The sequence below is a fragment of the Cebidichthys violaceus genome, unplaced genomic scaffold, assembly GCF_023349555.1.
Source record: "Cebidichthys violaceus isolate CVI_PGR_0920_01 unplaced genomic scaffold, fCebVio1.0.p SCAF_10, whole genome shotgun sequence".
Taxonomy (NCBI): Eukaryota; Metazoa; Chordata; class Actinopteri; order Perciformes; family Stichaeidae; genus Cebidichthys; species Cebidichthys violaceus.
The window spans coordinates 5,289,833-5,317,669 of record NW_027176263.1 but is presented as its reverse complement, the minus strand read 5'-3'; the positions used below and the strand labels follow the sequence as shown (position 1 = coordinate 5,317,669).

Below are 27,837 nucleotides of genomic sequence, written 5' to 3'. Positions count from 1 at the left end.
GCTCCCTCTCTCTCTCTCTCTCTCTCTCTCTCTCTCTCTCTCTGTGTCTATCTCTCTCTCTCTCTCTCTCTCTCTCTCTCTCTCTCTCTCTCTCCCTCTCCCTCTTGGTCTCTCTTTCCTCCTTTTCTGTCTGCCACTAGCCTACCTGAGGGGAAGTGCACAAAGCCAACAGGAAAATCTGGCGTGTCGGCTGGGCCCTGCACGCGCTATGCTGCGGTAGAAGGCCGCTGTTTGCGGTGTTTACAGGGGATGTAGAGAGGGACAGAGGCACCGCTCTCCCCGACGGACCGCGCCGAGTGTCTGCTCTACTCTGTCCAGCCCGCTGCATCGCTGAGCGGCCTGCGAAGCACACAAGATGTCGACCAGAACGCCATTGCCAACGGTGAACGAGCGTGACACCGAGAATGTAAGTGCTGCTGTCCAGAGACACCGGTGGGATAACGGACGCGGGAACGGGATGAAAATGACCCGGGCTGTACGGCTATTTTGCGCACTGGTCGGTGCAGGTTTATGGCAGAGCTTTTTGGGGGGGCTAGTGTTGCAGAGCGACTCGACCAATGAGCACTCCGGCTTTTTTTTTTTCTTCTTTCCCCTGTGACGGGAAAATTAGCACGGAGCCTAGAATAACCTAGAATAAAGGTGCAGTTTGGTTATGTCTGGCCCAGTTTGTGAACACAAAACGGCTATAGCCTGAACAACGCACTGCGTCAGTATGCTGGCTTTAATGATACATGCGAAGCTTGAATGTAATGTTGAGAATGAATGTGGCCTGTGTGAAAAATGGTGTTGCTCCACTCGCGCAACTGGGTGTATTTTCTAGTCCACAACGTCAATATTTAGGGAGGGTGGGGGAGGATGTTGTCCTACTTTTCAATGGCAACGCTTGGTAGCATCGCAATGTGACATCCATCACCTATTGGGGCCTGTTGTAACTGCACGCTCAGTGCTGAAGAAGAGGAGGAGGAGGAGGAGGAGGAGGAGGAGGAGGAGGGAGCGTGTTATTATTCACCATTCTGCTGCCACGACACTGATACAGACATGTAGGCTATTTATTAACACCGGGCTAAAGGCATGGCTTAAACCGCCGGAGATTTCTCATTCACTGTGTGAAGGAATGTCTATGAACGGCCACCCCACTGCTCGCGCGCGTACACTCATGCGCCCTCAAATCACAGCATAATAACACAAATCTTTTGAGATCAGATCCAAATGAGGACCTCTGGCTGTATGCTGACAGGCTCTGACATATCTAGGTTCGTCTGATTCTTTTCCTGGAAACAGACTAAACCCTCCTTGTGTTGTATCCGGTTACAAGCAGTGGAAACAGCTGGAAGCAGTGTTTTATTATTTATTTATTTATTACCAGATTTTAAAAATAGGGCTTTTATTTTGTCTCTCCATTTAAGAGTACCCACATCTGGGTTATTCATTGTCAGGTGACAACGTTTAAATTGAAAAATGCATTACCAAAGTTATAACCTAAGGCCTAATGACATCAGCTCTCTGCTCATTCTCTGCCAGTATTCAGAAATGCATCAGTGCTGCATCTGTCTAACAGTCTAATGCTGCTTTAGGTCTCATAGACATAGACTGCTAAGTGTCTATTAAAGCACTGCCTCAGCAGCAATGGCTGTAGCCAGCCAGCCTAGCCTGCCTCTGTTGGACTCCATCATGCAGCCCCAGGGCCCACTAGCAGCTGAACTGCATTGCATAACAGCTAATTACTCAGACAGACGAGTGGCTTTAAGTGCAGAAAAATAGAAGAAGCTCTCTCCTGACTTTCTTTCTTTTTTATAAATGTGTGGTCTGTGCAGGTGTGTGCTATTTGTTTATTGTCTGGCCTCCCTGGAAACATTACGTCAGTGTTTGAGTTAATGGATAGTCTAGTGAAACAAACTTTGTGTATTAATCAAGTGCTCCAAATCACCTGCCTGTCCAGATGCTCCTCGGTTAATTTACAGGATTTTGTAGCATGGCCAAGTGTGTGTTTGTGTGTTAACACATGTGCGTCTGAAGGATAAACTGGCCATATGACAGATCGGATTTAAAGTTGATGGGAGGAACTCAAGTCACTTTAATGTGGACATATAACAGCTGCATAATAAGTAAGGCAGAGCAAGCTACACAGATTTCTCTGCCAAGGAGATCTAAAAGAGGGTTTGGTGCATTAGAAACAAGGATACTGACTTTGACTGGCATCTAATCAAAACTTCTCCCTGCCTTACACACACACACACACACACACACACACACACACACACACACACACACACACACACACACTGTGGAGAGTTTAAATCCTGCAGTGTAGCTCTCCCTCTGTCAGGATGTATACTATCAGAGGTGATGCGCGCCCTGCAGGGTGTAGCGTTTCTCCGGTGAAACGGGAGCAGAGGAGCCTGGGTAACCAGACCAAAGGCTTTATTCTCTGGCTGGGTGTGGTGCTCAGGAGCAGAGGATCATGGGATCTCTGACCTGGACTGACATCAGCAGCTGCTGTGGAGGAGAGGAAACAGACCACTGTGCGTAGCCCGTGCCAGCTCTGTACTTATAGCAAGCCGGTCCTTATTCACCTTCAAATGCCATATCACAGGGACACTTGTTGTTAACGGGGTTGGCCATGGGGCCAGTAATATTGTTATAACTCTTGACTCTGTACTGCACATTTTGTAGGTATTCTCAAAGGCACAAAGTCAAAGGAGTTTACTTTCTTTTGTTGTTGAATCTTGTCTTGTGTCTGATAAGGGCTTTTTGAGGTTACGGTGTCACAGAGGGAGCCTGATTCTCTCCCACACAGTTCCTCTTTGGGCTTGCATGCAGGGCACTACTGTGTATGACGGCATGTAAATTAAGTGACGTACACATGTAGATCCCCTCCTTGAATCTGGATCCAGGTTAATGGGTTCATCTCTGTTTGCACAGCAAATATCCCACCTTTGGCACACACACAAACCTCCACTGCAGCACTCTGCGGCATTGTTTGTTTGAGTGAAGCCAATGTAGCAAGAGGAAGGGTCCTTTTGGGATTACCGACTGTGTCAAAGCCAGAGAGTTTCATGGACTTGAAGAGTTGGTGTCTGTATAAATCACAGTTCCAGTCAGGGAATGAGGATGTTACTTATCTCGACATGTGTGGCTTTTTCCTGCAGCACTCTTCGGTGGACGGCTTTGTTGAACCCCCAGTCCCCCCGACGAAATCTGCGAGTCGCCACAGCCTGCCGCGATGCCGCAACTCTTTCACTTCCACAGAGGAGCACCCCCATATTGGCAATTATCGCCTCCTCAAGACCATTGGGAAGGGGAATTTCGCCAAGGTGAAGCTGGCACGACATGTCCTGACTGGACGAGAGGTGAGACAAGTTTTCATTCATATTTTATAAATGATTTTGGTATTAATGCATTGTTCATCCCAAAACCTACTATGTCAAACTCACTCTTTTATTGCCACATGTTTACAGTTAGGGCTGCAGCTTACTCTTACTTTCATCATCGGTTAATCTACCGATTATTTTCTCGATTAATCGATAGAGCCATGTAGGCTGAGCCCTTGGCAGCGGCCCGGGTTTGATTCTGACCTGCAGCCCTTTGCTGCGTGTCATCTCCTCTCTCTCTCTCTCTCTCTCTCTCTCTCTCTCTCTCTCTTTCTCTCTCTCTCTCCCTCTCCCTCCTTTCATTCTCCAACTGCTTTAATACAAGCAAATAAAAGCCAGAGCTTAAGTCAAAATATGACTTGTTTAATCTGACCAACAGTCTAAAACCCAAAGAAGAAAACCATCAATGAACAAGTGAATTTTTGATTTACTTGTTTCAGTTCTGGTAAAAAAGAATAACAACATTCAAAGTGTACTTACAGTAAGGTCATCTTCTCATTTGAGTTACAATTTTACACATCCGCCAAGGAAACCTTAGTATAACGAAAAGAAGGTGCCATATTTATTGGCTTCATCAACTCTTTCACAGAAAGATTTTGCTTGAACATGTATTTTGTAAATGAGAGATGTTGATTTCGCTCCAAGTTAAACAATTTTTTTGGCCTGTTCTGATTCTCAGGATAAATTAATGATTTCCTGTCATGATTATGTACTTGTCCATGTTGGTTCTCCCCGTCATGTCAGGTCAAGCTCTCTCTTTTTCTGCCTCAAAGACACACACACACACACACACACACACACACACACACAGTCATACACTGCTGACCTGTCAGAGTGATGGACATGCTGCTTTGGTGTGTCGGTAATTAAAGCTCCTGTTTCCCTGAGGAGAAAACAGTGACCTGCGATCTGTTCACTGTATTTCACTCAGCAGGTACCACAGCACTCACTGACAGCCCTGATCCACCTCAGAAGTCCTCTCATGTCTGTTTCTTAGCCACTTGTTTCATTGTGTTCTTCGTCAGATCAGAGTATGGAGGGCATGAATATTCTAACAGGTCAAACCAGTAACAGTGTGATCCATTCTGCGTCCTTTAATGCTAATATTAAACAGGCGTATTGAATATGCTGCCCACTGCTAGCTGAGAAGGTCAGCCGCTGCGTTGTGTACCTGAGTGCCCTTGCTGGCTCATCAGAATGCAAAGACATGGATCAGAGTGAGAGAGAGAAAGAACAGGTGGAAAGAACACAACACACTAAAAAACATGACGCTGTCTAAGCTTGAGCCCGGCAAGCCGTTTTTATCGGCTAACAGCTAAAACAACGAAAAAAAAGGTTTACCTCTGTAGAAACACATCAAAAGAGCTCTGTGGAGAGAGCAGCACTCACTTCTAGGTGACAGAGTGTCCTCTATCTGCTGAAGAGGGTGACTACATGATGTGCACACACACTCACAAAAACACACACAGTCACACACACGCTCACATGCTGAGCTGTTTGCCTGTACCCTATATCCTCATCTCCTACCCACTAGTGAGGGCGATGATACATTATTTATCAAATTGATTTATCAATTACCAGAAAAATTGTATCGTAATGATACCTCCTCATGTTATTGTTTTGACCACTATTAGTAAAAAAGACAACTAAGCTAAACAAAGTCAAGCAAACATGAAAATACAGAGGCTATAAGGCAAGTAAGTACGAAAACTGGTAGATTTAAAAAAGTTAACTTTAGTCAAGTCAATTTTTAATAAGAATATACTCCAAATAACTTACAAATTGATTTGGTACATACAAAATAGACAGCAATAGACATACATAAAGTATCTATTGTATATGCAGTACAAATTATTACTGTATACTGTATTTGCACGGTTCTGTATAAACTGCGTAAAGACTGCTAGAATACATTTTGTATGGGTAGTTATAAATTACTCCATATACAGTGGCAGCAAGATTATGTGTGTGTCTGTTGGCGCAATGAGTATGCACAATACTTGCCAAGAGAAAAGAATATTATGTTCACTCTTATACATTATATTCTTATATTCTAGCAACAGTAATGCCTTTCTTTTCTTTGTATGAGATAGGACCTTGTACTCTGCTACAATAGATCCCTTCAGCTCACAAGAGATCATGACACTGTGGTCGTGTAAAAAGAGCTCAGGCGGAAGTCAAGATGTAGAGGAACATGTAAAGCTCTTCAGCACACAAGTGAAGCTATGATTAAGTGTCCCGTCCGTGTTCTCTTGCTCAATATTCTCGTTTACATGTTTGAAAATGCGCAAGACCCGCATACGGTGAAGAGCATATGGGCCGTGTGTTACGAACGCGCTGAATAATTAACAGTGATGCGGGTTGCCCTTCTGTCACACTGGAGCTGAATTATTCACCCTCAAATCCATTAGACAGAAAACACACTCACCCACATGCCCACAGACACCGGCATATGATGCAGTGCCATCCGCTCGTTCATCAAATCTGAGAACAAAAATATAATATTGGTGCGCTGTAGCGTAGAGGAAATGTAAAGAATATCTCTGACTCATGCAAAGGGAATAGTGGAAGTTGGAACAATGGAGTGACACACAGGCATACGTTGACACACACAGACATACACACATATGCATGCACCTCCAGCTGAGTTTTGTCTATGACAAGAGGAAGCTGAGAGGAGGTGGACGAGGTCTGTCTGTGCACCTGCTAGACTCTTTTCCTTTGCTGTCATTATTGAGTTTAGTTAACAAGTTTGGTGGAAATTAATGTAAGTAATGTAGGTTTTGGGAAACCGTGCTGACAGGGCTGAATCACCTGCATTTTCTTCACCATGACTCAGCATTTGCCTTCTGGTTTTCCCCTCATCGGTGCAGCTTGGGATTAGAGTCTGCATCAACTGAAGCATGCTTATTAAGCTCTCATAAGGCCGGAGTCACAGCTATGTTAAATTGTTATTAATGCTTACATGGTATCATTAAACTACAAAAAGCAATTTATACCCTTCCTCCCTTCAACTGTAATAAGAGGTCAGATCTCTGTCAGAATCGTATTGAACAGTTGAACATACAGTATGACAAAAGACAATACAAGCTAAGTTTACTCAAGTCTGGAGTTTTGATAGTTTCACAATGCAACACATTGTAGAGACAGAGGACCTGCTTTCTATTTGGAGGTAAAGCAACAATCAGTGGAACAGTTGCTCCGGATTCAGCTCAGAAAAGCAACAACCAATACATACGTGAACAAAATATTTCAACAGGTATTTGCCAAGTTTACAGTTTTGAAGCAAGTGTAAGCCCGATTTTTGTTATTTCATTTCAAACATCTGTATGATTTATTCGAACAGAAAACATCAATATCAGTAGTTTCTTGTCCTGTATGTTAGTTGCCAACATAGTGTGTAATAAAGATTAGTGACAAGTTTATACTTAATGTCTGTACATTGTATATGATGGAAAACCCTTAATTACAGCTGTTATTCCATAGAATAGAGTTAAGAGGCTACAGTAATAATGATGATAGTAATAAGAGTAATGATAATAATAAAATGCATTATTATTTTGATAAGAAATGAGAAGAGAGGGAGAGAGAGGTGGGATGACATAAAACAAAGGTCCCAGCGAGATTCAAACCGGGGTCGTTGTGATTACACGGTGTGTATATGTTTAGACGTGGTTGAGTGTGAAGCGATACACAGTACTTCCGATGGTCACTGGTCAACAACCAGCGGTAAGATGAGCTGCAATGTGCCAGCAAAAACTGTGGGGAAAAAAAGACTGTTAGCTAATAAATATGGATATAAAAAATGCTGGACTTAAAAGACACGGCTGTGTTTCACGAGGGTGGAAAAACATGCAACACAGTTGTTGTTGGAGCTTGAGGATACACCTCATGGGCTTTTGGTGAGGACACTGAACTTAAACATAACTGTTTACAAGACAACGCCGCAGGGCACCTTGAATATAAGAAATGACCTTGCTGGCTATGCAAACGTTCAATTCTTAGTCACAGCAGCACCTACCTTGGTTAACATTAGTTAGCATCAGCATTGTCGTTGGCATTTTGCTCAAAGCACAGAGCAACTCCTGAGTTATTAGCCACGAGTTGCTCCTCCTTTTCAGTTGAGTTGTATTATTCAACAACAGTGCCCCTTTACATCAACACCACCATAAAACATATTTAGTATGAATGCTGGTGTTTTTGAGTATATATCACTGACAGTATGCACAACATGGTATTAATCATTATGTAGACACTTTCATTGGAACTGCATGACTATAACACAGTTTGGATCTGAGTTTATTTCTACTGACATCAACAAACACTACAACAGAACAACAACACATTTAATATGTTTAACACTGTGAAATGGTCTGTAAGGACACAGTTGAAGAGTCTAAACTCCCCTTCGGGCCTAAAGAAGCCAAGCAGCTCCCAAGTGGTTTAAGCCAACTATGTTGGTCTTCCTCAGACCCCCGTGCTCTCTTTAGCAAGGCTGAACAATCTCAATTGCTTGGTCAGACCGTAAACTGTGACATTCATATTTATTCAGCTATTCTTAGTCTAAGTCTGTGCAGTTAAAACTATTATTATTGTGAAATAGTTTTGTCCACATAAATCATTTTAGTGTAATTACATTATATTGTAAAACTGCTCCTTCAATCTCTTATCAGCATAATGTGTGCGCTTACTGGTGAGTCTGCAGTGTGGCTCAGCTTTGCTTTGTGAAAGCTGCTGAGCTTTCACAAAGTGAAGGGAGCAGGTCGGTGTCAGTGTGCACGTTGGGGTGATTATTGAGATGGATGCTTCAGACTGCTGCCGAGCAAGATCTGCCCGGCCAACAGTAGATCACCGACCTGCAGAGTCACATATACTAACACTGGCCTGGCTGCCACACAGAGACAGACTGTGTGGATGCATTTACACAAACTGTGAATGCTTTTTTTCTTTATCTTCGCCAATCAAAGCGTCATCCCTTCACAAATTACTGAACAGAGGAGCTTTAAGGTGTGTTCAGATTAAACTGATTCAGCCGTGACATGTTTAGACAAAGCTGCCTCGCAGAAGAATAGTGTAATAATGAGGATAGTTCATAACACAAGCTTTCACTGTGAACCAAAACACAAATATAAAAGCTAGAATTCACTTTGACATCTTGGTTATCTTTCATCTCTACATCCCTCTTCCTTTCTTCTTCTGACTTTGCCGTTCTCTGTCTTTTTTGTTTCTAGGTGGCGGTGAAGATTATAGACAAAACCCAGCTGAATCCCACCAGTTTACAGAAGGTGAGTCAGTGTTTTTATGGCCACATGGTAACATTAATGTCTTGGTTACGACGGTCATGGCTTTTCCATTAGTCATTCCCGAGTGGTTGCCGCTCTTGTTTCCTTGCTCTTTGAACTCAGGATGTGCTTTTTTACATAATGTAATCAGATGTAGTCAGGAGAGTCCACAAGGCTTGTTTAATCCAGTGCCCCTCTTGACTTTTTGTTGGTATGTGGCTATGAGCAGCTAAAAATACCCCTGCTTGCCGGTCTGTCACTTACCCTTGTCTAGCAGTCATAACCAATTACAGCGAAGAGTTTGGGACAGTTTCCTGATTACTAGATCCAAATCCAGCTCTTTCTGCTGATTAAACGCATGCACTCACACAATCCTCTTGGTAGATTACACCATGTGGAGGGGAAGCGGTTGCTGCTACAAGCATCACCTACTGTGAGTCTCATGCAGGTGTCCAGCTGACAGACAGGATTTCTTCTCGGGCATCAGGACATTATCGTGGCATGGCTCCCCATAGCTTCTCTTTTAATTTCAGTGTTTTGTAAAGGATGAACAAATTGCTAAGCAACCTCTGCGGTGACTCATTAGACTGTAATAAATGACTATTGTAACCACCGCCACACCTACATAGATGGCAGTTGATAGTCTTGATGGATCTCTTGGCCTTCATCTCTCTGTAAGCTGCCAGGCTGAGAAAATATTGCTGTTGCAAGCAGTCTCAATGGCAAAATAATAACAACAATTTGCTTCCCAAAATGTCTGCCATCCCACATTTGTCTGAGTGGAGTTAACCCCAATGAGTCTGGCCCCAATGAGTCTGGCTAATCAAACAGGGTGTAATTGTGAGACAAATGGACAGATTTGGGTCTGGCTTTTAATCCTTCTTGTTGAACTGTGAAACAAGACTAGCGGGGGGGGGGGGGTCTGGCATGATTGTGTTCTCCACAAGCAAATCTGTAATTATCTTGGATCTTAATGGGATCCGACTGCAATTCGTCAGACAATCAGTGCGAAGACGCTTTGAGAATTTCAAGCGCAGAGTTCTGTGCTCGTCTAATCTGACTGAGATGAATTTCATTGTGTGAGCTCTTTTGTTTGACAGCCTATTGTGTGGTTTCTAATCTGCACACGCACAGTGGGCTAACGAACATTTAGAGGCGTTGTGTGTGTGTGTGTGTGTGTGTGTGGCATTAAGATTTTCAATATAAACTGACTTCACCGCTCTGGGTCTTGTCTAGGTCATGAGAGGTTACACACCCGATGGGTCGGGTTGTCCGCTGCCTGGTGACGGTCACGGCAGACGTATCATGTGAGACTGCCGACCAATCGGGATCTCTGATCAATTATTCAGTGAGCCTTTCAGATGTCAGCTGCAGTGGACCTGAGAGGGTCAATATGGAGAAGTCTGTTGACTTTTCATGGGGGATGAGCTATTATTGGTGTAATAGCGTTGGTGTTGGTGTTCATGTGTTAAATCTGGTGTGTGTGTGTGTGTTTGTGTATTGGAGTGTAGGGTAAGACATGTTTATATCTGTACGGTGCTCGTAGTTGTATATGTCTGTGTCTGCTGCTCTGCACTATAGATTGCTGTAATGGTATACAGAGGTGCCATCTGCAATGCAGAAGCTCGTCTTATAATGCAGCAGTCGTCTCCTGGATTGAATCAATAGTCTCATTGGCTCAGAGTGTCGTATCCTATCCTTCTGAAAGCTCAACTATGGATGCATTAACATCCACCTTAATATAGTTTTTGTTTGGATTGGCCAAATAATATTTGTTCAGAATGAAGTCAGTCAGTGGTTCTCATTCCTGGGGTTTGGGGTTCGTAGTGTTGCTGGTTTTCCAGATATTTGCAGTTAAAGGCAATGATTTCCACATTGGGTGACCTGATAAAAACAAAACAAGCTATGGGTCCAATGGAATAGAATTTAAAACCACCACTCTAATTCAACAAACAGACTTGTGGGGATCTACAGAAGCACTGTGCATTGTTCTATTCTTCAAAAATCTTTCAAACTATTTGAAATCATTTAAAAAAAATATATCCTCTCTTTTAATAGGAACATTGCACTTGATGTCTACAAATTTGGTGTTCAATGATATAAACATCTCACGCTGATGTCAGTTATTTCAGTATTTTTCCGCATGTTTGTTTTGTTCATGGTAAGAAGTCTAGACTAAGTTTCACTTTGTTCCCTGAGGGTGTCACGTCAGCCATACTGACCCTCACCCTAGGAAAGTAGCAAGAAAATGTTACAATAAATCCATGTCAAATCTAAGTCCATCCCAAAATTCTGTCTTAGGATGGATTTCTTTCCCGACTCACATTACTGACAAACTAGTCCTGCTAGTTCTGCAACACGGTTTCTTGGACAATAAATTGATCCCACCACAGTGTACATAATCATGGTTAAAATGCCATTCTCTGCATCTGAGCAGGCTATTTCTAGAGGCGGATATAAATAACAGACGGTCATAATTATTGATTCGATGACTCAGGCTTTCTACATGCATGAAGAGCAGAGATTGAAGGATGCTTTGGTGAAATTCTGGTGTCTAAAATGACCTTGCCTCCTCTTGCTTCGGAGTTGATTGAACATGTTTGTACTGAAGATAAACCTGGGGAAGAACTGAACCATGCATTTATGATCCTGTTTGTTTGTCAGTGTGAGTGAGTGAGGTTTCAGAGGTCTGCTCTGGCTGTATTGCTCCTCCACTCACTGTTAACGGCGACTCTTTCATGTTAGCCTGTCAAAATGCCACTGATCTCTCTTTTTATGGTCTCAGAGGAGCCAGGCTGTGGGCACACCATCTGGCTCAGTAGGCACAGCCAGGGCTCTGGCAGATCCCATACAGCCGCACACACAAGCCTGCATGACACATACATACATACACAGGAGCTCCTTTGGTTTATGCAGAAGGCTGCAGCTGGCAGAACCTCTGTTTTTTTGTGTTTCAGTCACATTTGGCAACATTTCACGCACATGGATGCCTTCCTGTACCTTAGTGCAGCCATTAATTTACTCATATACACATGCAAACATCCTCTAACCTATCTCAGAGTAGGATTTAAAGACCGCAGAGACAAAGAGATGAAGTCAATCTCAAAATCCCTGTTTTACTTATTTTCTTGAGCTTATCTCTGTCACAAGGCTAGAATGAAGCTCTGGTCTGTTCCTTTATGGTCCTTTCTTCCCTGGTGTGACTTTGTGGTGGTTTCAGTGTAACAGGAAATGAGGTCAGCTGAGCTTCCAAAGCACCTCCTTAGATCCGCTTCAGGAAATGCATCACATGTCATCTGTGGTCAGGGATGTTGACGTTGTCAGGGTTTTTAGGCATGTTTTCCCTAAAATAGGCCTCTCTGTTAATCCCCTCTTTCACTGAGCAAACGCTGCTCTCATCCCACCATCCCATCGCTCTCTGTCTCTTCCTAATCTGTAAATAAGAGTTTTCATTGCTTCAACAATGACACAATCAACGAAATATTAAAGGTTATATAATCGACCAGTCAGACGTGATAGATCCGCCGTTTCAGACCATATTAAAGCCTGTGCTTTTAAAATGCAAGACACGTTCACATTTGGAAAAGGTAGAGCCGTGACGCAAAACAGGCCAGAGAAAGTGAAGAGAGTAAACAAAGCGACAGAAACACTGAAAATGAAAATCTCCTTTCTAGATGTGGCTCAGAGCCACAGTGCTGCTAACCTTCAGTCTTCCTATGTTATGTCTGAGTGTCACGGTTTTAAGGCAGCCAGAGTGTGTTCAGAACAACATGCTCTGTGTATTTTCTGCCAGTTGCAAAAAGCCCACCATGGGGTCAAGCTCTTTTAATGGTTGCTGTTTATGTCTGTCTTGCGCCTGCCACACTGCATTAGCCACTGAAATGCTGTCGAGCCCATTGGCTACAGGAGCTTTGGTCTTGTTCAGATGAGTGGAATTTGATTGGACAGACAGCACTGTTGTCAGAGGTGAATCATGAAACAAATCAAATGTTGAGGCGGTAAGATATGCATGCATTTAGATGTTCATGGGTGTATGTTTTCAGTGCTGTCGAGACTTTTATTGTGAGTTAAAAGAGGATTTGATATTAGTTTTATCCTCCTGATACCGATACCAAGTACCTATCTGATGCCATTGTGTTAAAAACAAATAAAGTTAAAGAGGTCATAATTCCCTCTATTATACATTGCAATGAAAACGTGCCTTTCAAACAAATGCGTCAGTTTAAATTTCTTGCCAAAATAATTTTACAAGATAGCATTTGAACACATCATGGTAATGTTAGATATAGCTCAGTGCAACCTCCGTATGTTAGCTGTTAGCTCCATTATTTAGCCAAGTAGGACTATGTTGCCCACCATCAGCTAACGTTGAAATGCTCTCCTCTTGCTATTTTACACACATTTGTTGTTCACAATGCAGCATTATCAGGGAAAAAATAACGTGCAAGAGAGTGTTCAACCACAGGTGTGTAGTACTAGTTTGCACATGCACAGTACTGATCGAGCAGGATGTACGGATCGGGTAGCGAGTGACAAGTTGTTCTTGTGTATCGTAAATTAGCTGAAAAATGATATGTTAACATGATGTCAGATCGGTGCATAAACTCATACACTCTCCAATACCCGATCCAACAATTTAGGCTGAATCTGAAGTATTTTCCAATACTTGTATCGGTATCGGAACAACTGTTAAAATGGGCTCCTTGGTAAAAGTGAAGTTGTATCTTGGTGTTGTTGTTAATGAATGTAAGGTGGCACATCTTTGCAGAAGCAGAGAGAGATAGAGACAGATGTTATTTTCAGCACCAGGAGTGGAGGACTGGACACATTGTCTGAATGTCAGTGACACCTTTGTTCCCTCTGTCTGTCTCTCACTGTGTCTTCTTTTGACATGATTTACATTCATATGTGGTTTTAAAGTATTATTCGGGCATCTGAAAACATGCACACACACTCATTGTGTGAGGGGTGAGGACTTCCAGGCTACTCATCCTGTCAATGATCTGTGCTGTGCTGCTGTGACAGAAACAGTCCAGCCAGTTCCTGTAAGTGTTCCCAGTCTGATATCTGCTGTTCTGCTCCTTTTGCATGGGGGCTCTGCTGTAATTAAGGCTAGTTTGGGAGTCTGGGTGCCCCTGGGTGGCTGGAAGTAGGTCACTGGCACAGACTACTGAGATCCAGGCGCATTGGAAACGGTTTGTTTTCTTGTTTGTGATACACATATTGTTTTTGCAGCTATTTTTTTAATAATTTCCTTCAATCACTGTCTCAATTCACCATCTAAATCAATACTTTTTATTCATTGTAGTTTAAAGAAAGTAATTTTGCCTCAAAGGACGTTGGCCCAGATATTCAGGACTCGCTCACCTTCTCCAAAACCACGTTGAAAACTGCTTTATGCACCGCTGTGACTCCCCTGTATGCCTGTAGATATTATTGATATTCATTCTAGACTAGATCAAAGATCCTAAACTCATTATCTCCTGTCAGCCTCCATGGTGGCTTCATACATCCCCATTGAGTTTTTATCGACAGGGGCTGCTTTTGTTGTCGTCGTTTTCCACCGCTCTTCTCAGATTTGTTCTAATTTTTGTTTCCAAGTGGCTGCACGCGTGCTTCCCATGTGAAGGGCTTCAGGGCAATGACGCAAACAAGAGAGAGAGAGAGAGAGAGAGAGGAAAAGAGGGAGAGAGAGGAAGAGATAAGAGATGAAGATAAAACACTGACTCTTTAGTACATCACTCATTCAGATCAGAATAATAAAGAAGTCCTGTATTGTACATGTTAAAGCACGTGAGTGGATGGATGCATATATAAGGCTGCGACTTATGCATCTATACTTGTGTACTGCAGGATCTTCTGGTTATTGTGTAAGTGCGTTTCCACTCGAGTTGACTTTGTTACCGTGGGGGAACCTCTCAGGCCAACGTAGCAGCTGATGACTATGGAGCAGGGTTTGCCACACAGAAGAAGCTCGCAATTCTGAGCCACTGAGGGATTGAACATTTTTGTTGACAAAAACATTGGTGCTGTTTAAATTAGGAAATCTCACACTTTGCTTTAAAATATCAGATTTAAAATAGACATATCATTTACTTTATTAACCCCAAATAAACTTGCAGTGCTACAGCAGACAAATCTGTAAAAATATTTAAAGACCGTACTGTTTTTAATCTATAAATATACAAAGTTAGTGCCTGGTAATATACTGTACATGGTTAGTGTGTGTATATGATATTACATATACTGTTGAAATAAACTCGTATTGAGAGGAATCCGCAGTTATGCACAACTGACCTCTTTTTATTGAAAATATGATTTTACTATCCTTAACTATGACATTCTTTTTTACATAGAAGATTTTATCCTCAAACTGGTTTATACATCAGGTTATTTTTATTTATAATACAGTCTTGGATAAGGCAGGGGACATTTTATATTTGTCTTACTGTCAACAAATCCCATGAAAAGACCAAAACTATTAACAATGTGTGTGTTAATCCACCTCAGTACTTGTTTGACCTCCCTACCCTGTTTTTGGTACTTAAGTTTCTAATAAATATATAATTTTTTTTTAAAAAGACTTAAAACAGCTGGACACTGTTAACATTATTCAAACAAAAGTAAATTGTTCATTCCTTGTGGACTATTTTCAGCTGCAGATTAATACACATTTGGTGCTCTGAGTACTTAGAGCAGTATGACAGTGTATGTGGGATTGATTCAAAATAAACTACAGTGCCCATTTTCATTGTAACGAAGGCAGATGTCACCCAGTGCAACAATGCGGCTCGCTTTTTTTTAATTGTGTTTGGACAACAATGGAGCTCTATGGCACAGAGGAATAAGCCATTTCAGGCTTTGGCCCTCAACAAGCAACACTTGTTAGTACCGTAAGGGGGAAAAAATCTTTTTTTGTTTTCTTACTCTTGTCTTTTTCTGGGATTTTTTGACAATAAGAAAAATATAGAAGCCCTAAGCCGCCTGCAACAGCTCGCTGTACTCTGTTGTGTGTGTGTGTGTGTGTGTGTGTGTGTGTGTGTGTGTGTGTGTGTGTGTGTGTGTGTGTGCGCGTGTGTGTGCTGGATCTAATGAGACCAGAGGTGTCAGAGAGAAAGAAGAAGAGAGGCAGGAGAGCAAGTAGAGACAGAGAACAGAGGAAAGAATTAGAGAGAGAGGGAGAGAGAGAGAGTACCTGCATGTTGTTGAACCAGACTGTAGCCGAGAGGTCCTACAGAGTCGGGCCTGCTCACACTGGTATAATGCCTGTGTTTGATGACCTAGAAACATAGACTATCCGAGCACTTATGTAAGACCAAAAAGGCCATTTGAAAAGCTGCACGCACACACTGACGCATACACACCACTACAATGTCCACCCTCATTTTTAATTTGACGTGTTCAGTAATGACATACGTAATGACGTAATGACATGACGTACGTAGAGTAAACATAATTTTTCTACTTTTACAATACACAGGAGAAAGCAGCAGATATTTTTGCTTCATCAAAGTGCTCAGCAAATAGCAAAATCTGTGCTCTGTCTCAGGTATCAGCAGTAGATGCTGAATCCCAGCCGAGCGTGTGTTGAAATGTAACACTCGAACACAGCCCGAGCACGACTGGGAATCAGCAGAATGTAAATGATTCAACAGCACCTCTAAGTGGCTGCGGGAGCTCGTCTGACATAAACAGCCACGCCGAGAGTGAGGAGACACGGTTTTAAATGAATGAAATAACTCTCAATTCTCTCCTTTCTCTCACTCAGCTGTTGAACATGCTGCTTAGAGAAAATAGACTAGAGGAGGGGATTTTCCTTTTCGTGGGTTCTCATAAGACTGAATAGAAACTTTTCCCATCTGCAGTAAAGAGAGTCTTCTTTATCATAGTAAACCTTGTATAAGAACTCACATTCTGCTTTGCGCATCAACTTGATTATGCTGCTCTTTTTTAAGATGATTACATTAGGCAGCAGATGTCTAACTGGCTGTAAGCCTTTGTACTGCTACTCTGCAGTGTCTAGCTGGCTGGACTGCAGCGTGTCAATGGAATTGTGATCCTGGTCCTCATTTGTGTAGAGTTTTGTTTGAACGTTGTCACTGCTTCAGTCATATTTCTTTCCACGATACAGTAGATCCTCAGGTACTCTTATGTTCCTAAGTGTAATCCAGTGTCAGCACACTGTGGTGCTTTGGAGTTTATTGTGGCTCAGCCCCCTTCCCTCAGCTCCCTAATCAGAGCTTGATAACATTTTCCAACTGTGTTTTCCCAGAAGAGACAGAGCTGACACTCAGGGTCACTGCATGTAATCTCATTCGTTATGTTTCTGGATTAATTAAATGTCCCTCTGTGTCTCAACAGCTCTTCAGGGAAGTCCGAATAATGAAGGTACTGAATCATCCAAATATAGGTAAGTTCAAACAGGAACCTGAAGCAGCTAAATGGCAGCTCAGCAATAATATTCCCATTTGATTTGGATCAGTGTTAATAATTAAACCGACGCCCAGCACCAAGCTAAACCAGTATAACTTGCATCAAAGGAATATTATTCTTCTGAAATTTGAGCTCACACTTTAATCAATTCATTTTCAATTTGTCCAATTTGTTTCCCTGCTTTTTTAGTACATTAATTAATGTATTTATATGTTTTGAGTGGGATTCTCTGACATCCAGTTTTCAAAATAAGAGCATTACCAAACTTTGACTTTTACAAACCAGAAATTGAGGTATGACCCAGCAGTTTGAAGATCTTAACAGTTGCATTGGCTACATACAAATGCTTGACTTCACTTAATATGTTTGAACATAAAGTATTGGCTTCCTAAAGACTTCATTGAAACTCAGATATGACTTTTAATGCAATGAGGGAACTTTCACCAGACGAGTAAAACTATCTTTTCTAAATAGCTAATGTATTTATCTCCGCTTCCTTCTCTTTTCTTTTTCCAATTCTTTCCTGCAGTGAAATTGTTTGAAGTGATTGAGACAGAGAAGACACTTTATTTGGTGATGGAGTACGCCAGTGGGGGTGAGTGAGGAATTAATGCATAACCACTAAATATGTAACACTTGGTTGATCATGTGAGTGTATTCCTGCTTTTCATTTCCACAATATGGGTTCTAGAGCAACTTAATTAGCACACAGACACATACAGTCATTACTATATACCACAAGGTCATGTACATTTAAGCTGCCTCTAATCTAATATTCATATACAAATAAACTATTTAAGTGCAAAACATGCCATCTGGATGCTTTTATCTAAAATACCTCACAGCATCAGTGACTACATGATTATAGTTGTGATAGAGGTAATATAAAATGTGAATATACTGACTGATAATTGTATATTTCCTCTCTCTACTCAAGGAGAAGTATTTGACTATCTAGTAGCTCACGGCAGAATGAAGGAGAAGGAGGCCAGGGCCAAGTTCAGACAGGTGAGTCATCAGTAACGCAGCGCTCGCACCTCTGTCGTCATTCCACTCACTGCTTTCAGAGGGAAGACTGCATGCACCAAGATCAAGCTTCGTCACCAACTGCAGAGGAGAGATGGAGCGCAGATAGCTTGGCCAGAGAGAATGGGGTGGGGTGGGGTGGGGGGTGGGGGGGGGGGCTGAAAACAGCTTCCCTATAGATGCTGCTCTGACACCTAGTGGTGCTATAAGAGCAAGAAGGCATCAACAGCAATTCAGCGGCCTCTTTCATGCTCACTTATACTCTGAAAATGAACAGAATTAGACCTGTTCTTTCACATCCATGCTGTTCATGTTTATAATCCCCCACTGATGGTCTTAGATGACTCAGAGGAACTGTGTGTGACACAGTGTAGGCGGCTTGTGTGTGTGTGTGTGTGTGTGTGTGTGTGTGTGTGTGTGTGTGTGTGTGTATCTGACAGTACAGATAGATCAACATTCAGAAAGGTAAAGTGTTTCTGTGTGTTTGTGTGTGTGTGTGTGTGTGTGTGTGTGTGTGTGTGTGTGTGTGTGTGTGTGTGTGTGTGCGGCTGAGAGCTGGCAGGTGGGCGGCATCTGTCAGAGAACAGTGTGTTTTTTTTATTTGATTGATGCTATTCGGGCATATGTTGGTGAAATTACAACTGTCAGCTGTCATAGAAACTGCTTACTGTGTGTAGCATGATTAAAGCAACATTTGGGCCTGAAAAATCACAAGATTTGCCTGCCTGAGAAATACAGTTCCTAGACCTTGGATAAAGATTCAAAAGCCTCAAAAATGTCTTGTTTTTGGAAGCAGAATAAACTGTTTTGCCCCTCCTCTCCTTTTGTAAACCAATCACATTCTTATTATCCATTAACAATATTGAGGATGTTAGCAAAATTCCCCTTAGCATGATGCAATATGAGCTTTTGCTGCCAGAGCTTTTGGTCGTAGAGGACATAATGAAAATTCTCCTGCTGTTAACAGTGAATCTGAATAATTAATTTACTTCAGCTTTGATGAAGGGGTTTGCTTGATGAGGATGATCTATTTCAATTTGCTTACCTGTGAAAAAATGATGATTTAAATTCAATTTTGGTGCTGAAACAGTGTTGCTAACGAAAAGTCGTGCTAGCGTGAAAGCACTCTTGTTTGTTTATTTTCTCACAATTTCAGATAAGCTATGATTAGGCTGTTAACTCGACATTCAGCTGAATTGTTTTGATAATGGATTGTTAGTTTCATTTACTTTTCACGCAAAAAAGCCAAATATACTCGGGTTTCTCGGGTCTTGCTACTTTTCTTTCTCATATGTGACAGTAAATTGAGTTTCTTTGAGTTTTGAAAAGTGCTACAATAGTTTTCTTCCTTAATATTTGATATAATCGTGGTGTCCCATGACGCGTGTGTGTGTGTGTTTGTATTTCAGATTGTGTCTGCAGTGCAGTATTGTCACCAGAGGAGGATAGTACACAGGGATCTAAAGGTGAGGATCTGATATCTGATTTATCCTGAGTGGTATCCATATCCGTCATGTATATCTTGGGAAAACCATCTATAATCAATCATGTTCTGTCAGCTCTGATATGTTAGCAATCCACATGATGATTTGCTTCATCTCTCCCCACTTCAGGCGGAGAACCTGTTGTTAGATGCAGATATGAACATCAAGATAGCCGACTTTGGCTTCAGTAATGAGTTCACTGTGGGCAGCAAGCTGGATACTTTCTGTGGTTCCCCGCCGTACGCCGCTCCAGAGCTCTTCCAGGGAAAGAAGTACGATGGACCAGAAGTGGATGTGTGGAGCCTCGGGGTCATCCTCTACACTCTGGTCAGCGGATCACTGCCCTTCGACGGACAGAATCTAAAGGTGTGCACTCGTTCTGGTTCTGGGATGCATCACTGAAGAATATGTTGCTTTACAAAGCTCTTACATTGTTGTTTTTCGTTTGATACTGTTCCTTCTGATCAGCCAAACTTGTTTCCACAATTTAAGCAGTTAACACATCACTGCTTTTCACCTCTGGCAAACACATATTGATAAAGCTTCAAATTAAGTAGTTGTCAAGTCGTCTAAAGGTATGGTCACATTATGCTTTCAAATTTCGCTCCGTCTTTCATTCACCTCTATTACATTACATTACAGTCATTTAGCAGATGCTTTTATTCAAAGTGACTTACAATTCAGTATCTATCTATATACAGTAGGCACAGCTATGGGAGCAATTTTTTGGGGGTTAAGTGTCTTGCTCAAGGACACATTGACATGAGACTAGTGGAGCAGGAGCCGGGGATCGAACCTCTGACCCTCTGATTGAAAGACAGCCCTGCTCTCCACTTAGACACGGTCACTCTATTTAACCCTGCATAACTTGCATGCGTTTCCTGTTTTGGTGCGATTTAAATCACGTTCTGACTTCACCTTTCTTTCAACTTTGACAATGTAGATATGCTCGGTCTGACAGTAGAAACGCTGATGCCCTGTGTTTTGATATGGTGACGCTTTTTTTTATAGTTTCAGACATATTCAGATGACATACAACCTAGCTCATTTGAAAAGGGCTGCAACTGACGATCATTTACCATGTCAATTAATCTGTCTATTACTTTCTCGATTAATTGATAATTGTTTTTGCCATGAAATAAGAAAAAGGTGAAAAATGTGTTTCCAAAAGCCTGAGATGATGTCCTTAAATGTCTCAAACTCAAATATATTCAGTAAATGTCATAGAGGAGTAAAGAAACAAGAACATATTCACAATTAAGAAGCTGGAATCAGATTATTTTGACTTGATTTTCCAAAAGAATTACTCAAACCGATGAATGGATTATCAAATAGTTGCCGATTAATTTAATAGTTGACAACTAATCGATTAATCGTTGCAGCTCTGCATTTGAAGCATGCTGAGACAGTTGATATGTCCTCCAAAACAGAGGAAAGGACGATGTTGCCTCTGTTCCAATTGAAAGTCTCAATAGTAAAAGTAATGATAACAAATGCCTCTCTGAGACATTTTTTATTAATGAAAATATATGAATAATTTTGTTTGAATCTGAATTTGCATGGACAGCAAAGGCCAAAGTAAATGTGATTACTCATGCGGTTTCATGTCTGTCTGTCTGTGGCTTGGTGTTCAGGAGCTGAGGGAGAGGGTCCTGCGGGGAAAGTACCGTATTCCTTTCTACATGTCCACAGACTGTGAAAACCTGCTGAAGAAACTACTCGTGCTCAACCCTGTCAAACGAGGCAGTTTGGAGGTATTACCACCGTTTGCATTGTTGCATCTTCACAGTCATTTGCTCTCCATTCAAAAAATGTGTTGCACAGCAGCCAAACATACAGTCCTAATGATTTGGAGCACGGTTGTTGTGCGTCATCTGAAAGCACATAATTGCTGCTGTTGTTAATTATCAACCAACAGAACATTTCCCTTTACAGTCTGTCAGATGGAAATTTAAAATCATTATTCATCTGAGATCAAAGAGTGGTCTTACATGATTCTTTGATGAAAGCATTCACAAATAATAAAGTTAAAGCAATGTAAGAGATAAAACTTAATTAATTCAACAGAATCCCTCTTTTAGTGCATCCACATAATCAGGGACAGTTGTAGCTTGTTTTCTTCTTTGCAAACAATATACAGTTTCAGTTCAATTCACATTCCGTCTGTCCAGAGTCAACACCACCCCTGCACTCAGAACCAGGCTGATGTTCAATAGTAAAGATTCTGCACCAATAATAACAATTGATCACGCTGTTGTTCAGCCCCAGCTGATTTCATAAAGAAGTCATTAATTTCTCTTGTGCCATTTGCATTGCACTTAGCTGTCATGTTGTGTAATTAACAGGCGTGAGTCATGATTAATTACCTGAAGTTGCAGTTGACGTCATACTGGACATGCATGAGCTCTAATTGTCTTGTTTCTTTGTTAGCAAATAATGAAAGACCATTGGATGAATGTGGGTCACGAGGAGGAGGAGCTAAAACCTCACATCGAGCCGGAGGCGGACTTCAGTGATTCATCCAGAATAGGTGTGTTTGAAAGTGTGTGTCTGTGTGCGTGTGTGTGAGTGTGTGTTGATGTCACCCTTCATGTCATGTCCAGTTTACTGACTCTGTGATTCATTTTGACTTATATCCACCATCAGAGCTCATGGTGACGATGGGCTTCCCTAAAGATGAGATCACAGAGTCTCTACAGGGCCAGAAGTACGATGACGTCATGGCCACCTACCTGCTGCTGGGCAGAAAAGCTCCGGAGGTTGGTTTGTATGACTTGCATCATCTTGACATCATCCCCAGTGGTTACTGCATCAAGTCATGTGACCACACCCCTCATCCTATGTCTCTTATGTTTTAGTTTGAGGGGAGCGAACCGCTCACCAATAGCATCCTGGGTCAGCGACAGCGGCCGACCAGTGACATCAACAACAGCTCCAGCATTTCTCCTGCTCATCCCAAGGTCACACGCAGTATCTCGGCCAATCAGAAGCAGCGCCGCTACAGCGATCATGGTGGGGATGATGATGGTGGTGGTGGTGGTGTCGTAGAGAAGCCAAGTAAAGTAACCTCATCCTTCCCAGCTCTGAGAGTGCTGCTGGCTGCGTGCTGTGTAAGGGGAAGTTGCTCTTAGTCACTGAGGATTGGCCTGTGATCACCCTGCTGATGTGCCACATAGCAAGGCACTAGCTCTACCAACTCTAATGGGGCTCCTAAATAGCTGATTGAGCTTTAGAAAAGTCAAAGAGATAAATAAAGCACATTTCAACTGTTATAGTGAAAAACAAGGTGTACATCAAACCGAGACTAAGTGGTTTGTTGGCTTCATGTTTATTTTCAAAATCAGTCCATCCAAATGTTCAAATCAGTGACTCGACCTCAACACTGCTCTGGTTGTTAAGCAGCTTCCTCCTATGTCATGTGGGGCCATTGTGTCTGGCTCCATCTGCTGGCTGGCTGCCTTCCTGCAGCTCCCCGAGGAACAGCGCCTCAAAGCATGAGGAGGGAACAGCTTTGCTTTGTACATGCTCACCTTGGCTTCTGTAGCAGTACGACTTAATAAACAAAGTGTTTGGTGCAGATTTATATTTCATAGACTAGATGATGTCTAAATCTTGGCTTTGAGTGGCTTTGCTTGACGCTATTGTAATGAAGGCACTGTTCTTGTTTGTTCTTTTTTGTCTGAGAATCCCTGCTATTGGAGCCGTAATAGTAATATGTCCAGTTCGAGAGTTTGTAAGTTTGTTCTCATATGTGTGTGTCTCCTAGTTGGTCCGTCTGTGCCCCCGGCAGTATCGTACACGAAGCGCGGCCAGGCCTTGAGTGTGGAAAGCGACCACAGGGAGGAGTGGGACGGAGCGCGCCGGCTGGAGCTCAACACGTCGAAAGGAGATGTTCCCGCCTCACCACTTGGGGTGCAGGAGAGGAAGAAAACTACAAGTGCTGTGGGGGTGAGGAAGAGGAGGACACAATTGCTCACACATGTATATCCACAAACATCACATGCTCATAAACAAATAGGTGCAGGGGGGTCTATAATGTACACATGTATTCCTCTCTTTGTTCAAGCCTTGAGTGAGCAGGCTTTACTAATGCTTTGATATGTTTTTTGTCTCTTTCCACAAACAGACCAATGGATCAATGACTCGCAGGAACACATACGTGTGTGAACGTTCCTCTACTGACCGCTATTCAGCTATTCCCAATGGCAAAGACAGCAGGTAAACACAGACACACTCACAGTTAAATGCAGGGTGAGATCTATTTATTTAATAGTGCATAATACAAACCCCCACTGAACCAATGATTAAATATATCTTCATCCTTGGTCCCCAGTTTAACCGAGGTGTCAGGGAGCACCTCGTCGACTGCAATGAGCTCAACACGACCTCGTCACACCAAGTCCATGTCATCGTCAGGGCATCCTTCAAAGAGCACACTGCCCCCCATCGACGACAACACAGAGCTGAAAGCCAGGTGAGCAGCCTGATCATCACCTGTCCATCTGCAATAACTGTGACTGTCAGGACTGCATATTTTCTATGTTGAAGTCCATTTGTGGCAAAGATAGTGATGCTGATAGTATGATTTACTTCAAAATGACAGCATATATAGTGAGCATGCAGATCTTTTGACACATGCAGTGATTTCTCCTTTGATTTTTATGTTGCAGCTCCTCTCCGCGGGGTCCATCCACCTCTCCGTCTGCACACAGTATTAGCACACCTGAGAAGAACCGTTTTCCCCGTGGTACCACCAGCCGCAGCACCTTCCACGGAGCTCAGCTCAGAGACCGGCGTAGTGCCACTTACAACGGCCCCCCAGCTTCACCCACGTTGTCCCATGATACGGGGGCTCTCGCTCAGCAACGCAGGGGCACCTCCACTGGGATCATCAGCAAGATCACCTCAAAGTTTGTCCGCAGGTCAGTGCTTTCCTCTTCTTGCACCTAACAGTTAAGGTATTCACATTTCCTTTGGCAGGAAGTCTTAGCTCTCACAAACACCACAGGAATAAAAGTGTGTGTGCAAACATTGGCATGTTTGCTAATGTTTGCTAATTAGCACAAAATACAAAGTACAGCGGAGGCTGATGGTAATAATTTTCCAGATATTAGTCTTAAACCAGAGTACTGGACAAATTGAATAGCTAATGAATGAAATGGCTAAAGCTGGGCTTTAAAGTGCATGCAGAGACATAAAGAAAATCATCCATGGTTATTGTATGTCTCTGATGAACCTTAAAACAATAGTAAAATTCCCCAAAACCAAATTAAAGAGATTAAAGGAGTACTTGTGCTCAGATTACTCGATGGAAGCTTTTTCAGCATTAAAAACAAAGAAAGCATCACACAAGCTCCCTGCCTCCTGAAGACACTCTGATCTACTCCCAATCCTTAGCGCTTATCATAATTCCACACTGTTACCTCTTGCTGTCAATATGACAAGCAAAGGATAGGACCACATCATGCATACAGCAGCTCCTTGTGTCACCTCCTTGTGTCACCTGCCCATCTGGTTGAGGCTCACAGCTCTCTCTCCTTCTCTTTCCACATAGAGCTCTGTCTTTCAGGTCGACCCGGAGGTAGGAGAACACAACGCTTGCTGCACCTGTTCCCCCCTGTCCAAAAAAACCAAAACAGAAGTGTGCCCACTATGACCTTGGCCCGTGTTTCCTTAACCCCTTACGTTTTTGCCCACTACACCACATCCTTGCCTACTGACACCCTTGTTATGCCGTCTATTTCCTTCCCTTGTGTCCACTGCCTCGAGAACATACCTCACGGCTCACCAGCATTTTCTTTACTAAGCTAAGCCACGATATGTGCTCCTCAAGTCGCTGGCTTTCCTCTCCTTACTCTCCCTCGTCTTCAAGCTGATCTTAAGCGAAAAAGCATGGAATGGCAGAATCACTTTTCCACTCCTTAGAGATCAGTGGGGATTAAGGAAAGGTAGCATTCAGTAGACGGGATGATGCCTTTGGTTATTGTGAAGGGGGCTACAATAGTATGTGCATCAAGAAGTCACGTCATTGTGTACTGAACCCTGATACCCAGGAGTGTGGATTCTTTCCTGGCATGATGCCTGACACCCCTCTCTGTGTCCAGTGATGATGGGGGTGGTGTTGGGAGTGGGGTGGGTAAACTCATGTTGTCATCAGCTCGGTGGACTAACAGTGTATTCCTGTTTTGTTTCAGGGTGCCTAGTGAGGGAGAGGCCAGTGCCAGGACAGAAACACCGAGGTGAGAATTTGATTGAGACGTAGATTTCATAGTAAGCCTGTAACCAACTTCCGCCACCTTCAACGCCTCTCTCCACTTTTATTTCTGTTCTGTCCTCTCTTCTGTTGGTGTAGAAGTGTGTCAGGTGATACAAAAGAGGACGGCAGTCGGGACTCTAAGCCTCGCTCGCTTCGTTTTACCTGGAGCATGAAGACCACCTCCTCCATGGAGCCGGCCGAGATGATGAGGGAGATCCGAAAGGTTCTCGACGCCAACAGCTGCGATTACGAGCAGCGTGAACGCTTCCTGCTTTTCTGTGTCCACGGCGACGCTCGCCAGGACAACCTGGTCCAATGGGAGATGGAGGTGTGCAAGCTGCCCCGCCTTTCCCTCAACGGCGTGCGCTTCAAGAGGATATCGGGCACGTCCATCGCCTTTAAGAATATCGCCTGCAAAATTGCCAATGAGCTCAAACTGTGACAGCAGATGGAGTCCCAGTCAGTCTTTGGTGAGCTCTGGTTACGGTCTATTCTCATCACTGGATTAGTGTCGACTTACAGGACAGCACTTCACAATTCAGCACTGAAGGTCCTCACCTCGCAGAATCAGGGTGGACTCGGCTGGTAACGTGCAATACTGGCCATGAATGTACTGTACAGGGTAGTGGATCAGAGAGATAAAACCTCTGTGACGGAGAGATAGCAAAAACAGCTAAACCCCCGTTTTTTTCTTCCGTCCGGCCCTCTGTCTCTCTCATTAGCCCGCTGCTCCTCGTCATAGCACACATTCATGTAACACGTGCAGTATGCAACTAAAGATGACCATCCTGCAATAATGTTTCCAAATCTCATTTTCTAAACGCCTACTACAAGATCTACTCTCCTCGCTGAATAACCATTAAAGTTACTGAAAGCTAAGATAGCCGCTTTTCCACCTGTGTTAAGTCAGTATATAGATCAGGCTGGAGCCCATACTAAAACTATGTAAAAAGAGAATTGTACTGTATGCATAACATCTGCAGGTACTGTATTGTATATTGATTTTGCGTTCTGTACAGAATTTAATTGTCAATAATGTTTTTTTTTCATGGGATTTCAGTTCTTTCCTAATATAATTGATGTCTCTTAAAGCATTATCCTTTCGGTCTGTGAGGTTTCTTTTTTTTTTTAATTCTTTTTTTTAAGAGCCACCATATGAAAATAGTGTTTTTAATTTTATTTAAAGAGCACTAAATTATTTTGTGGAGTATTAAGGGATGTGTTCCCTTGCCTTTTGTGTTATATTTTATTTGCCTATGGAAAAAAACACTAAGTTGCACCACATAGACTTGAGTAGTAACTTCAGTTAAAACTGAAAATGTGTTCACTTTATTTTGTCTCAGCAGTAGGTAGGTGATTTGGAGATCCTGCTGCAATTGCACAAGTTTTCCAGGGTGATGTGTATGAACATGAGAGTATGCACCTGTATTTCTTTCATGTTGGTTTGGTAGTCCTCAGTTTAAAAAAAGCAGGGTTTAAATTGGTTTACTTTAGAAAGCAGAGGACGGGATGTCTTTATCCAAAAAAACCTGAATGAAAAGTCAAACAATCACCATGAAAACAGCAGTTGGTCTCGTGCAGCCTTTCTAAAGAGTCTGATTTAGTCCTGCCACCAGTGTGATTGTGCAGGTACTTGTGTATCTCCTTGCTTGTGTTTTTTTCCGTTTTTTTTTTTATTCAGCGAATTTTATTGTATTTATTCCATTACATTGTAATGTGCTGCTTTGTAGAATTGAGGCGTGCACTTTGTTGGAGAAAATAAAAATGATTTTATTTGTTTGTATCTATTTAATTTTTTTTCTTCAAATCTGAATCCATAAGTTAAAATAGCCCTTACAGTTGCAACGCTACACTCATTATCGTATGGGTATGCTATTTTCGAGCTGAGGGCCTAAAATAGGGCTAGAGTCCAAGAGGTTAAGACCTCAATTTCCCTAGAGCAGTGAAGTAGATGTGTCGGTGCGTGTTGTCTTGCTTTGAGGACC

At 42.5% G+C, this 27,837-nt stretch overlaps 1 protein-coding gene across 4 annotated transcripts; it reads left to right on the top strand.

Moving 5' to 3' along the window:
- The first annotated feature begins 49 nt into the window (after window positions 1-49).
- On the top strand, window positions 50-27,635 carry LOC137880501 (serine/threonine-protein kinase MARK1-like). 4 transcript variants are annotated; one of them, XM_068721924.1, is made up of 19 exons: window positions 50-406; window positions 3,150-3,350; window positions 8,603-8,656; window positions 17,015-17,063; window positions 17,616-17,681; window positions 18,024-18,094; window positions 19,522-19,578; window positions 19,726-19,962; window positions 21,231-21,350; window positions 22,027-22,126; window positions 22,243-22,355; window positions 22,455-22,608; window positions 23,363-23,544; window positions 23,723-23,814; window positions 23,930-24,070; window positions 24,267-24,518; window positions 25,151-25,177; window positions 25,791-25,835; window positions 25,949-27,635. In XM_068721924.1, exons 1-19 carry the CDS (start codon window positions 356-358, stop codon window positions 26,292-26,294), a joined length of 2,358 nt encoding a protein of 785 aa, XP_068578025.1. In that variant the 5' UTR covers window positions 50-355; the 3' UTR covers window positions 26,295-27,635. The 4 variants fall into 4 exon arrangements, with proteins under 4 accessions (XP_068578025.1, XP_068578008.1, XP_068578016.1 ...); XM_068721907.1 differs by having other exon boundaries at window positions 22,455-22,653; XM_068721915.1 differs by lacking the exon at window positions 25,151-25,177 and having other exon boundaries at window positions 51-406; window positions 22,455-22,653.
- The last annotated feature ends 202 nt before the right edge of the window (window positions 27,636-27,837 follow it).

Bases quoted from the DNA above. Each gene is read 5' to 3' on its own strand.
- LOC137880501 (XM_068721907.1), top strand. From the start codon at position 356: ATGTCGACCAGAACGCCATTGCCAACGGTGAACGAGCGTGACACCGAG. The intron at 19,963-21,230 runs GTGTGCACTCGT...CTTGGTGTTCAG, and splicing joins TCGACGGACAGAATCTAAAG to GAGCTGAGGGAGAGGGTCCT. The intron at 25,836-25,948 runs GTGAGAATTTGA...CTGTTGGTGTAG, and splicing joins GCCAGGACAGAAACACCGAG to AAGTGTGTCAGGTGATACAA.